This window comes from Calonectris borealis, chromosome 2, assembly GCF_964195595.1.
Source record: "Calonectris borealis chromosome 2, bCalBor7.hap1.2, whole genome shotgun sequence".
NCBI lineage: Eukaryota > Metazoa > Chordata > Aves > Procellariiformes > Procellariidae > Calonectris > Calonectris borealis.
Genome location: NC_134313.1, coordinates 49,080,865 through 49,094,164, shown reverse-complemented (window position 1 = coordinate 49,094,164; position 13,300 = coordinate 49,080,865). Strand labels below are relative to the sequence as shown.

Genomic DNA, 13,300 nt, shown 5'->3' with positions numbered 1-13,300 from the left:
ATAGCAAAAAACGCCAAGTTTAACTACACTTAAAATAATCACAGTTTAGAAATATTGAGAACGAGAAAGATAAATAAATTTTCATTGCATGCAAGAGAGGTTCCAGCCTGGTTTAGTGTTGCCATAGAGAAGGAGAGAAAAGATTTATGTCTGTCTCATGTCTAGTTTAATGTCGATTTTGAATTCTCATGGCCAAAGTCATGGAAAAAAAAAAGATTTAAAATACTTATTTGCTCTTTGCAGTCAAAGCACCAGGTTTGGAAATGAGGAATCCAAAGAGTAGCTTTCATAAGCTGTCTGATAGGTACAGGTAAAGAGAACGACAGCACTACCTGACCAAAAGAGAAACACAGCAGTAACGAGACTTCTGAGCAGCCTGCTGCCATCTAAATCAGCTCCTTTAAATACTCCATTAAGAGAGCCAAGGTTTTCTTTCATTAGAGGCAAGCATTCCTCATGCTAGAAAGCTCCTGCTCAGATGCATCTATAAATATTGTGAGGTCCGCTGGAGGATACACTTCCAAGTGCCTGTTTAGCATCAGGTGCCTAGTTGGAGTAGCTTAATACTTAGAGGTGGGAGGTCAGCATTTAGCATTGCATTACATGCTTTTACTGGCTTCCTATTTATTTCCAAGCACAGATACAGAATGGTTGCTTTAATTGATAAAACTGAAGGCGGCTGCGCGCATTAGCTGCTGCAGAAGTTCTCTCTCCCCAAATGCAATGGTTGGGACTCTGATCAGGGAGGTCTGGCTAAAGCTCCCCAGATTCAGGATGCCAATGAAGAAAATTTTAACCCTACCAACGCCATGGATTTAAGACCTAGAATTTGATTCTAGATTGCCCTGGCAGACAGAAAAGCAGTCTATTCATTCAGACTTTTCCTGGGCACAGCATGAGAGCTGAGGAGCTCTCATTGACAGTTATTTATAATTAGATGATATTTTAAAATAGTATCCAAGTAAACATGCTCAGTCCTCTCATTATATATCCCAAGTCCTAAAGAGACACTACGCTGCTTTGTGTTGCACAGTAGTGATCCCTGTTTGAACTTGGGGCATCTTGGACAAGCTCCCAATTAAAAATAAAGTAGCCCAAATGCAGGAACTGCTCAAGCATAGTTTTCTTTGGCTTTGGAAGAACTCATCATTACACTTTAATTGGCCTCTGATTTTTTTGCAGCCTGGATTAAGGGTGGAATAAAAACAGCTGGAAGCGAGCAAAAGTTCAGCTCTGCTCTGAAGTTGGGTTGCCACCTGGCTGCTTGCCCAGTGGCCTGGCCCATCTCCCCACGCAGGCACTAACTGATTGTGCACACACGGCACCCCCTTGTTGGGGCTGCCATTGCCTTTGCATTTTAGCTATGTCCATCCTACCCCTTCTGCTCAACCTGGAAAAATTCAAATATCACTAATAAGAGGGTAATGCCTCTTCAAACATGGGCTGACTGCATACACGCACAGAGATTTTGGACGTTCAACTGTCATTAGGCACCTGTTTGGGTACATCCTGGTACAGTAAGAGTATCTGAGCAATATGGGAATACTAACAAGAGGAATGCAATCAAAGCTGCACACAATTCTTTTCTGCTCAAGAACAGTCCTAATCCTGAATGCAATTTATTTCCATTGTTTCACAGAAATCTACACTTAACTGTAACGTATAGAAAGAATGGCTTTGTTTTTAATAAAACATAAGGGATAAGTGAATAACATCACTTTGATAATATTTGTATCATCTTAAGAAGGCACTGAAAGAAAAATATAAAACCTCTCCTGTGAAGAGGAAAGCTTCTCCTTTTGGTGAGCAGCATGCAGAGCACAGAGTGAAGAAAAGCCCATCATGCCTCACTTTCCTCTTGAGGGCACATTTATCTTTGCCCACAGGCCATTTGGTCTTAAGATATTTTGTTATATATTGACAGGAACCCAAACGATATTTGACAATGCAACACATAAAACATACACCAGAAATATCTTTTCCTCTAGCTTGCCCTACATTCAGCTGCAGTGGTGTTACAGCTTTGCTGTTTGTCTACAGCCACATCCTGGGCTCGGTGACTGCAATAACACGCATGTGTAACTAGTCACATTTTGTATTTTCATATGGAACCCTATCATCTGAGTCACATATGCACTGATGCTTTCTATATTTTCCTGCTACAAGATGTAGCTTCACGTTTGGAATCTAAGACACAAAAAAAGTCTGACCATAATGAAATTACATAAATACAACTCAGATAAGATCTTAGATATTACCCAATATGTGTGGTTATAGCCCCCTTCAAAGAGGAAAAGGGGCATTTTAACCTTTTAATAAATAGAAGCCTGAACAAAAATGTTAAGAAAGAAGCAATGTTAATGTTTTGGAAACCAGTCTTCCAACAAGGACATACAAATAAGATTCTCCTTCCGGCTAGTCACATCATGTAACAAGTGGACTAGGATTACTACTATTCTTACAAATACACAGCATCTCCACTCACTTTCTGCAAGTCAAGCAAGCAGTCAGTGCTGGCTGACAAAAGGAAGCACTATGTGCAAAGCCTACCAATTCACTGAGTCCTGCCAGCAAAGCTCCCTTTACTGAAGTTAAACCAAACAGCATGTCAACAGCAAAGTGTAAGGCTCCTCAGAGGGAGATCCCATGTTATCTGCACTGATATAAAACCACCTCTCTGCAGCGAAGCCCAGAACACCTATCTCCCTCTAACAGCAAATGATTTGCAGTTCCAATTTCTGGTCGCAGTGACCAGAAACTTTCAAGTGTCTGGAAGTGTCTGAAATAACTTTCCCTGCTTGCTTTCTCACCTCTGGTAGCACACACAGAGCTGTCACTCCTGGTACACGCACAGCCAAATATCATGCTGCTGTCTAGTCCAAGAAACACCCCGAATTCCTCCAAGCTGAGGGAAAAGAAGAAGGCATGGAGGGAAGGGACGAGGGCATGGAGGGAAGGGACGAGGGCATGGAGGGAAGGGACGAGGGCATGGAGGGATGGAGACACAAAGTTTGCACAGGAGCTGTAAGAAGCTGGAGGACAGGACAAGAACACAACAGCAACATGCCAGTAATGCTCGAAGAGATGAAAGGAAGGACTATCCTATCAAGGAAGGCAAGAAAGGATAAGAGAAAAACAGAAACAGCTCCTCGCACTGCTCCATTCTGCTGCTGCTAGACAGTACTGAGGGTTTTACCTTACAGCGACTTTGGAAAAGACTGCAGATAACTTGCAACACTTCCTGGAAGCCCACAAGGGCAGGACAGTAGCCTGGGGGATGGACTGAATGGTGCAGACTGGAGCCAAGGGCTCCCTGAATCCAGCCATGCCCGGAAGGGACCTGCTGAAAGACGCAACAGGGAAGCTGGACAAGAAGAAAAGATCTGTGCACACGTGCCTTTTTTTCCTCCCCGTCTTAGATAAAAGGTTTCCTTCATCTTCCCTCCCCAATCTTCCCTCTTTCATCTCCAAAATGGTGAGGTGCCAGGAAGCAACAAGAATAGTCAGTACTTGCTTTTAGTGGGGCAAATAAGTAAAATTGCCAGTTGGAACAACAACAACAAAAAAAGCTGCAAATAGAAAAACAAACATGAGAGGGGGTATCCGAGCATTTGTGGATTACTTTGAAATAGTTCCTGGAAGTAATTTAGTAACTGAGTATTTAGACTGTATGACTCCTACAAGCCCAGCTTCAAGGCGAGTTGCTGCTTCAGCCCGGCAGCCCAGCTCGCTGCAGCGCTCGGCAGCAGCCCCGGCAGCACGACGAGGGGGGAATGCTCGTAGAAGGCCAGCAGGCACAATTTTGAAACGACTGCTTAGGGTACACACAGGGACCTTCCTCTGCTCGCACCCTTGGGGCGGTCTTGGGTGCACAGTGTCTCCCTTCAGGACAGAGTGCATAAGTAGTTTAGGGTGCTTAATCTCCAGGTTCTCTCCAACTAGCCCATATCCCTCTTGCAGAGGGGAACCACATCCCCACATAGCCTCGCGTCCGACACCTCACCTTCGGAGGACGCACGCCCCTGCACTGCGCCCCAGCCAGTGGCCGGTGCTCCCCCAGCCGGCAGCCGCAGCCCCCCGGCCTTTCCCTGGAAACCTGCCGCCCACCGAGCTACGTCCTCACCCGCCCCAGGCACACACGCTTTGCCAGGAAGGCGCAGAGATGGCAAGCAGCGCAGCGCGTGGGACGCGCTGGCCTGTCGAGGGGGGATTTAGTCCCTAACTCAGCTTTTCTTCCCACTCCGCCAGCTCTGACAGCGAGGAGAAACTCCCCAACTTCCCCACCGCTCTGCCAGAAAGGTTTCCCCCGCTCTCTTCACAAATATGATCGCAGCACGTTGTGTTTTACATAATATTTACATTTGAGTCACTAAGGTTCAGCCCTGGCGTGGGGCAATTCCAGTATCAACTTCATCAGATTGAGCTCGCAGGGATTTTCCAGCCTCCGAGACCATACTTAAATCTTTATCCTTGGTTCTCTTCAGGAGCCCAGCGACATCCTCCCAGGCCAAGGAACCATGCACGAGTCCGCGTTCTCGAGATTACAACACCAGGAAAGAAAAAGACAACAAACCAAAAGGGCACTTTTCAAACAATTTTGTATTTCCTGAAGGTTTGCGCCTCCCCTGCCACAAGAAGATTTGCTACTTTTCGTGGCAAAATCACCATCCGCCCCTCCGCTGAGAGCACACCAGCTCTTCCCAAGTGTGCGCACGCTGTGGCCCCTGGCACGGGGCTCCCCCGGCCCCCTGAACCCACAGCTCCAGCAGCTCTCACTGCTCACTTCGGGCCTGCATGGCGGCTTCATCCAGACACTCGGGGTGCGTTTTGCAGGCTTGGGAGCATCTCCCTCCGTACAACTGGCTTGGTCTGCGAATGTCTGTAGGATTTGGCAATTCTTGCTCCCCACCTGCAACCTTCGTAACATCTCTATGCTCATTTCTCCCACTTACAGGCAGCCACTGCAGTAGCTGTGGGTGTTCGTGCCTTGTACGAGCTAAATGCAGTTACCTCCCTCCCCGGCAGACACTCCACGGACCTCTTTCTGAAGGCCAAGTTTCTGACCACTCCTTTGCATAAACTGAACACCAAAGCAAACTACGGGATGAGGAGGCCGGACTCCAAACCCTCCCCACCCCCAGGAAGACATTTCAACCCCCCAGCAGGCAGCCAATGAGCCTGACGGGGCGATACACCATGCAGCAGCAGCACCATGCAGCAGCAGCACAGGAGACATCGAGACAGAGCAGCTCTTCTTGCTGATGCAACACCTCAGCCAAGCGTGCAGGTGCTCTGGCAAAGCTGCGATATTAACAGTTTTATGCTGACACGCACACCGCCACAAAGACTGAAAAGCCCCGATCCTCAGCAAAGACACGCTCTTCAATCTGCTTATGCACCCCAATTTTACATTTCTGCGCTGGGCCTTCAGATTAGCAGATCTGGCTTACAGGTGAAGGTGCAGTGAAGTTACCTCCACAAGCTCTTCGTACTGTAAATGCTATGAAAATCGCAGACCGCAAAATGCTATGTAAAACTTGTTCCAAAGGGAAGCACCATTAAAAGCAGAAATTTCAGACTTGAAATATTGGCTGACTGAGTTTTATGAAGGTTGGTTTTGAGTCATATGCAATCCACATTAAGATGATGAATATTTTCCTATAGGGGAGAGACTTAAGCTGCCCTAATCCAACCAACTTGTTACTCCTAATGCCAAAAGGAAATACAGCAACACCCATGCCCTTCGCTGCTGACAAACCACCGCTGGAATGACTGGAACACGCTGTAGCTCTTCCCACAACTTCCATCGAATCCTGGAGCACCAGACCACGTCCAATATCCTCCAGCACTTCGTCTTGGCATACTCCCTGGAGTTGCCTTTACTGGGCTATTACAGGGAGTGCCAATTCACGTAACAACCGAAGCCAGGAACACCTAGTCCCAGAACAGCACTTACAGACAAAGCACAAAACAACAAAACCCTTCTTTCCTATGCTAGACTTGTACCATTCCTTACTACCGTATCTTGCGACAGCAGCGTATGATTCATCACACCACATTTATTTTAAGATTAAGGGTTTTACTAACTGTTCAAGACACCTTAATTCCTTTGATTTTATGTATATCTCGTGCCTTATCTGAAAGCTACCTGTAATTTAAACGGGGGGAAAAAAAAAAAAAAGAAGAAAAGCCAAGGCACTAAGCTTCCTCTAGGACTTTATCTATGGATTTAAAGTTATAGCACTTGAATTCCAGTTAAGAAAAGACTAATGGTGTTTCACCTTCCAACAACTAAACTACAGAAGTATCCAGGAAGAGTTTGTCCAGGTATGTACACAAAGGCTTCACCTAACACAGTCAAAACTTTAGAAATTGAAACAAAGAGCTGCAAGTTTCACACCTTGTACGGCAGAAAAGAATATGAACATTTGTTAAGTATATAAGAAATAAGAGCAAGGCAACCATTTTGCATCTTAGCAGCCCTACCACACTAACAAGTGTAGTGCAAATGGCATACTGGTTAAAGAACACGCAGTATACACTGTTGTACATTAAATCATTGCCAAAAATGAAGGCAGCTCAAAGAAATAATGGATTTTTAGGTGTAAAATGGGTATGCTGCTGAACTCTTATACACCTCATCGGAAGCCTGTGCCACTCCTGGGAATAGGTGTTGCCAAGTTACTGGCCTCCATCTCCAGGAGGGCACTATAATCTTCACAGACACCATTCAGTAGCTGCAGATTTTAAATGAATTAAAAGCTTTTTCACTGAAATGTTCCTGGAACACATCTCTGCCAGCAAGAAAAAAGAAAAAAAAAAACCAACCAAAACAAAAACCCAGGAGCAGTGGTTAGTGGCAACCTGTCAACTGCTTTTTCATTCAATTGTCTTGATGGAAACAGCAGACCACAAGGTAAAGGAGGAAAGAAGAGGAAGCAAGGAGGAGATGCTTCTGAGATTATACTTTAATGGCAGAACACACAGTATAAACAGCTGGAGTTTCAAAGCTGCATAGCACGTAAGGAAGAAATCAAGCCATGTGGATACAGCGTATCTTGAGGATTTTTGCCTTCGAATCAGAGACACTTGTCTGTCTGCCCAAGAGATGAGAACTGTCACCTACCACACCACAGTACATAACAGACGGCTACACCTAGAGCGGGAAATCAGATCACGGCCATTGCCCAGGGTCTGAGCATATCTGAAACCTCTTTCTTGGTCTGCTCAAAAGCTTTGCCCTACCCCCACGATTCCTTTTAAAGATTTATTCAATAGCAGACTCCTGAGACACCCTGCACTAGCTTCTCGAAAGAAGGAGGTCATTCAAGACAATTAAAGCATGGATAGCAGCATTCAGACCTTAAAAGAAAAAGTCTCTTTGTAGTTTCAAAGTATTGTTCAGCTGCATAGATAACCCACATTTGTAGAGTGACGCAATACGAAATTTTTATTATGTACATGGCCACGCTGTTCTATTGAGTACGATGTTCTTTGATAAGCTGTGAGGGTGCTCAGTTTCCAGATATTTGGAACCGGAATAAGCCCTACAGTAATGCGCTGCAGGGAACAATAGTCCCCTGAACGTGGCTGGGGTAGGCGGATGTCACCATGAAGTTTTGAAATGGGAGAGAAAAAAAGAACCTGAAATAAAACAAATAAATAAGTAAATAAAATCTCTTCATCCCCAGGAGCAATAGCAGCACAAACTCACTGCTGATATTCACAAGAGTTCACTCAGGGGTAAGAAAGACGAAATCGCCCTTTAAATTTGTTACCTGTTTTATAGATTTTTGCTTTCTTTATAGCCACTAATTCTGTCATTTCATCTTACAACAACCACACATTTACAATGCATAGATAAGAATTTCCTTTGGAGTCTCAGTGGCTCATCGCGATCCATGGTCTCCCTTCCAGTAAAGTTCGGCATGGTTTCCCCACCATGCACAGTAGGGAATCACTTTTCTATGAATTGAGGATAAGTGCCGCTATGTTTGACCCCAAGAGCACCAGTTTCCATAACGCCTTCTTTTTTTTAGAGTATGTATATCCTTTGTGGAAAAAAAAAAAAAAAAAAATCAGAGGACCACATGCCCTCTTAATCCCAGAGACTTTAGTCTTTGTACACAAGCTGTGAATTTCTGTGAACTCTTCCAGTTCATTCCCAGTCAATGGGTGAAAACTACCTACTAGCAAAGGCTGCTCTTTGCTTGTGGAACCACAGCAACAGCACCTGGGGGAAGGGGAGTCCCGCTAAGAAAAAGACAGACAGACTCTTGGAGTCCGAAGGGAAGAGCGAGCTTACCAAGCAAAGCTCGGCCTGAAGGTCAGCTCTGTGCAAAGCAGTATTTTCCAGATCTTAACCTTGATAGCATTTCTCTTTTACCATCCAAAATTATCCTTAGAAAAATAATTACCAGAAATTTAAAGCCCTGAGATAATCACGCACAACACCATTTCAGCATTAGCAACAAAATACAGTCATAGCGTCGCTTTTAGCCTTTTCCACTGGTGATCTGAAGACAGCCAACCCAAGCCTCATGCGCATCCGTGTTTTCTCAGAGACCGGCGACGCTCACCTTTTGCCTTGTTGCAACAACCACACTCCGATAAGATCTCTTTCTGCTGCGGGTTCCCAGAGCAAAACCTTTTCCCCACTGCACCCACCCACAAGCCTCTCGCTGTCACCGGAGTGGGATTCAGCTGTGACAACGCAGATCAGGATGGCGGCGGGGGGGGAGGACAGGAAAAACACAGCACAAAGCTCACTCCTCTCTTGCTCTTCAAGTCTTGCTTCTTTTCATCTGAAACAGCCCACTCAGTGAATTCCACAGCATGAGATAAAGTCCATTCATTTTCTTTGGTATGGTGTTTAGTACTCTTCTAGCAGTTTTGTATTTGAGTTATTCTCTAGAAATATTTAAGCCGTTACATATGTTGGAAAAAAAAACTCATAGAAAAAACATTTGCTTCCTCTCAAGAGTGACAGCTTTTTTTTTTCTTCAGTCTATTTGTTCAATTAATATAACAATATTCACCAGCAAAATATTAAAACACACGAACAGATTAAAACAAACAAAACTTGACTTATGACTTAGCAGCATCCAAAAGCATAATCTGGAACACAACTAAACAGTCTTAAAATTTCATCTGAAAAAACAGAAGTTGACATATTTATCATTTCTAGATGGATAAGGTAGGCACTGTTGCCTAACCACTTCCAACTATATCTTGATGTAACGACAGACTCCTTCCTCCCATTCCTCCTTTATCCCATACCATCAAGAAAACCCCTCCGTTCTTAACAGAGGACCAAATTTAGTGTGCATAAATATTTCATAACTTCGTCTTGTCAAGAAATCAAACTGAACTACTTAACGGCATTCTTCCAGGAGCTGCTCATCCAAACTCGAAGAATAAAACTGCATTCATCATACCCATTTTCCCCCTTCAAACTGAAAGGCCTGAAGGCAAAGCAACAGTGAAAAACTGGAGATCTCATGTGGGTATCATCTAAGAACATCATCCACTGAGTGATAAACTCCATTAAGAAACATAGAAGCAACACAGTAAGGCTGACATCTTCTGAAGAAACTACATCTCCATCAATCCTCTTCTACATCCTGGTCCTCCAGAAGAAACAAATTCCGGCCTTCACAAAACCTCATGATGACTGAAACAACCAGCCTAGAAACAACCCGCTGCTACAGAGAAGCCAACCATGAAACCAAAAGGTGACTGAAGACAGACATCTACAGGTGGTTTCATTTCCAACAGCATGAAACGCAGGCAGCTTCCACTGATCCGGAGAGGAATTCAGCACCTAAAGAAGAGACGAGGCCATTTCTGTGCAACTGAACCCTGACCCGTCGATGAGTATCTGCAGGCTGTACCTGCAGCAATGCGGAGGAGACAAGAGCTGCATCCTGACAGAACTGGCCCAAGATACTGCTTTGTTAACAGAGGTAGCCTTAAACGTCCTGAGCATTGGATGACACACATTTGAATTGGACTCTGCATTTATTTTCTTCAGTACTGCATCAAGAAATTCTCTGACAGAGCTCCATTTGTTAGCTTTGCAAGACAAGGACAGGGATGCAGAGCAACCATCCCGGGAGAGCAGGTGCTCCAGTCATTTCCACAAACATTGCACGTTCCCAACTTTCCTTCTTTAGGAGGCTACGCACTGATTCATGGTTGCTTTCTCTTATTGCAAGACAACCTCCTTTGGAAATAGAAAAAACATTCTCTTCGTACCACCAAGACCATGGCGTCTGTGTTCTTTATAAAATATTTATTCGTCTGCCATCTGTAGTCCAGAAGTTAAAAGGTACGTCCGTCCAAGTAGGTAAAAGCAGACCCAAGCGCCTCCGCCCGCACGCTGAACTGGCCAGACTTCAACCAGCTCCAACCCCAAGCCCTTAGCACAGTGCTGTACCTGAGCCTGCCTCCTAGCAGGGTTTAGTGGGGGGCTGAACCACCACGCAGGACACCTGCGCCAACAGCTGCCTCATGTCTGGCCATCTCAGGGCATGGGCAAAAGAGCTCGGGTCTGTTTACAGCCTGTGCAAATGCTTTAAGCGTGGCACATGGGACAAAAAAGCCGTTCCACAAAATCCACACCTTCGTCTCCCCGACAATTACGGGATATTCCCGTCACCGGGTCTGACATAAGACCAAAAAAAAAAAAATTACTTGCTTCAAACCCCATAAACTTTCTCTACCCACAAAGCTCTTTCAGGTCCCTTCCAATGAAGCAAGACAAGAGGAGAGGGGAGACCGGGAAGTATAACACGCAGAGAGGGAAATCAGTAAGTCATCAATACACACATCCTGTTAAAGCCTGAATCGCTGCCAGGAATCTCAAGTAAATTGACAGCCTTAAGTGCAGTGACTGGAGGCCATCTTAGCTGTTCCTAGTGACAGAAGGTATTACCACGAGGAACTCCTTAACATACCAGCTTTGCCATTCTCACAGGACAATATACATTTGACAGCATGAAAAATAGCCAGCTGCAGTTAAAAAGGTAAAAAAGCTTTTCTTTAAGCTGCTCCTGAGCACCAGCTCTGAGGAAGCACTACAAGGGATAGAAAAAGTACTGCATAATCAAGGGACAAAGTCAAAAAAGCCCCGACTTGAATCATCACTGGATTATGGGAACTGCAGTTAAGTAATAAACCAATCCTGGTCTTGACCTGCACACCGGGACGGTGTAACAGAGGACAATGCCTGTGCTCATTTTTAACTTTTCAAACCAATACAAAACTTTATACGAGAACTATAAGTGTAAGGTGACTCCATAAGCTAACGAATTAAAAAGCCTGGAAATTTTTCCTGACTTGTGAGTTATCTTCTGCGTTCCCTTAGAGACGGGAGACTTGGACAGTTTTCACGGAGCTACCAGGCAATGCACATACACACTATTATAAAGCAGCTGCCTAAGCCTTTATAAAAAATTCCCCGTATTTCCCCAGTTCTCTGTGCTGACACATTACTTTCTAAGACACGTATCTGGGAAAGGTAAAACGCTGCTGTCATAGCTATTCTGTCAGACTCGTTTCTTATTTGCCGGAGTAAACAAAAAGCTGCAGACTTGGAAACTGCAGGTGAGCAACCAAGTGAACAGTAATAAAAAGTTATCTGGAGACTGTAAAGGCTTCTTACGTTACTCCTCTTTTTACAGATCCGTGGCTTTTTTAGTGAAGCGTGACATTTGGGATTTAGCCCACTCGGCTATTTAATATTCCTTCTTATTTGGCCTTGGTGTAGCATCACTTCATCACAATATTCGGTCTCCAGGACCGAAGACTGCCCTTCTACGTTATAATTTGAGACTGCGAGGACCTTTCTCAGGGGCAGGCAGCTGACAGCAAACAGGCTTCACCGAGCTCCCCTGGACACACACAGTAAGGAGGCGGGAGGGAGGGGGGTATTACCCAGATATTTTGATGCAAAGCAACGCACGGACTCCAATGCAAGTCGAAGCCTTGCACCGAGCCCTGGTAACGGCAGATGTCGGTGTAAGGACCGCACGGAAAGTACTGCGGGGAGCCGGCTCCCTCCAGCCGCGGGGGGAAAGGAGGTGCACCCGGGGGCCCGACAGCCCGCCCCAAGAGCGGACCCGCCGCTCGCCGCCCGTCCCGCCGCCCGCCCGGCCCCGCTCCCCGCCGGGCAGAGCCGGCCGCCCGCCGCCCCACGCACCGCTGTCCAGCCGGGCGATCTGGGGGAGCCGGTAGGTGCTGACGAGCAGGTCCAGGGGGACGGCCACCGCGCTCCACTTCACGTCCTTGAGGCTGCAGCCCAGCGGCGGGCCGGGGTCCATCTTCCCGGCCCGGGGAGGGGAGGGGAGCCAGACAGGCAGCGCCGGCGGGGTGCTCCCACCCGGCGGGGCTGCAGCCAGCGGGGAGGGGGACGGCGGGAGGGAGGGAGCCCGCCTCGCTCAGCGCCGGCCGCCGCGGGACATGCCGGGCTAGGCAGAAGGGGAGGCCCGCCGGGCGGCGGCGGCGGCTGCTGCTGCTGCTGCTGCTATTGCTGTTGCTGCTGCTGCTCCCGCCGCCCCCCGGGACCGGCTGGGGCCGCCCGCCGCCGCCGCCGCGCCTGGCCCAGGAAGCGCCATCCCAGCACTGACTAATCAACAGGGTGCGAGCAACGCCTGCGCAGCTGCCGCTCCTCCCCGCGCCGAAAAGGAAAGTGCCGGGCTGCCCGCCCGCTCGCCCGCCCGCCGGGGAGCGCCGCCGCCGCCGAGCCTGTCCCTCTCACTCCACCCTCCGACCGCTCGCCCGACGTGCAGCCCGCCCGCCGCCGCCGCCGCCGCCGCGCAGGGCCCCGCCGGGGGGAGCCGCCGGGCGGCCCCGCAGGTGTGTGTGTGCGGGGAGGGGTGTTGTCCCCACCCGCGAAGCGCCGGGAGACCCTGGCAGCGCAGCCGGCCAGGCAGGGAGCGGCCAGGCGGTTTAACGGCCGGGAGGCGGGTGCGCGGGTTGGAGACTCCGGCGTCTCTTCGAGCACATGGATTTACAGAGAGAATCACAGAACCATTTAGATTGGAAAAGACCTTTAAGAGCATGTGCTGCTTCCCTGCAAAAGGCGTCTCTCTTCATTTATCAAAGCAATTTTGAGCAAGCGGGTTGCATTGCATCTTCTCCGTATTTAATTTAGCATAGGAACTTTTGCCTTGAAATTCATCCTACATTAAAAAAAAACCAATTAGATGGCAACTTTGGTTATATATCTATCATTTTAGTTTTCACCCGTGAACCATGGGTGGGTATTTAAAGGATGAAGAGTAGTGCATAGACGTTA

The 13,300-nt window shown here is 47.2% G+C and overlaps 1 protein-coding gene across 2 annotated transcripts in view; it reads right to left on the bottom strand.

The window, feature by feature from the left end:
* The window catches only part of GAREM1 (GRB2 associated regulator of MAPK1 subtype 1), a 104,159-nt gene extending 91,538 nt beyond the window's left edge, over positions 1–12,621 (bottom strand). Inside the window, exon 1 of one of the 2 annotated variants that reach the window (XR_012672350.1) lies at positions 12,203–12,503. Coding sequence is in view for 1 of the 2 variants with exons in the window: in XM_075141913.1 (XP_074998014.1) it covers positions 12,203–12,323 (121 nt within the window). In the remaining variant the exon portion in view is untranslated. Of the gene's footprint in view, positions 1–12,202 lie in introns of both variants that reach the window. The other variant, XM_075141913.1, reaches the window with a different exon arrangement.
* Positions 12,622–13,300: the final 679 nt, after the last annotated feature.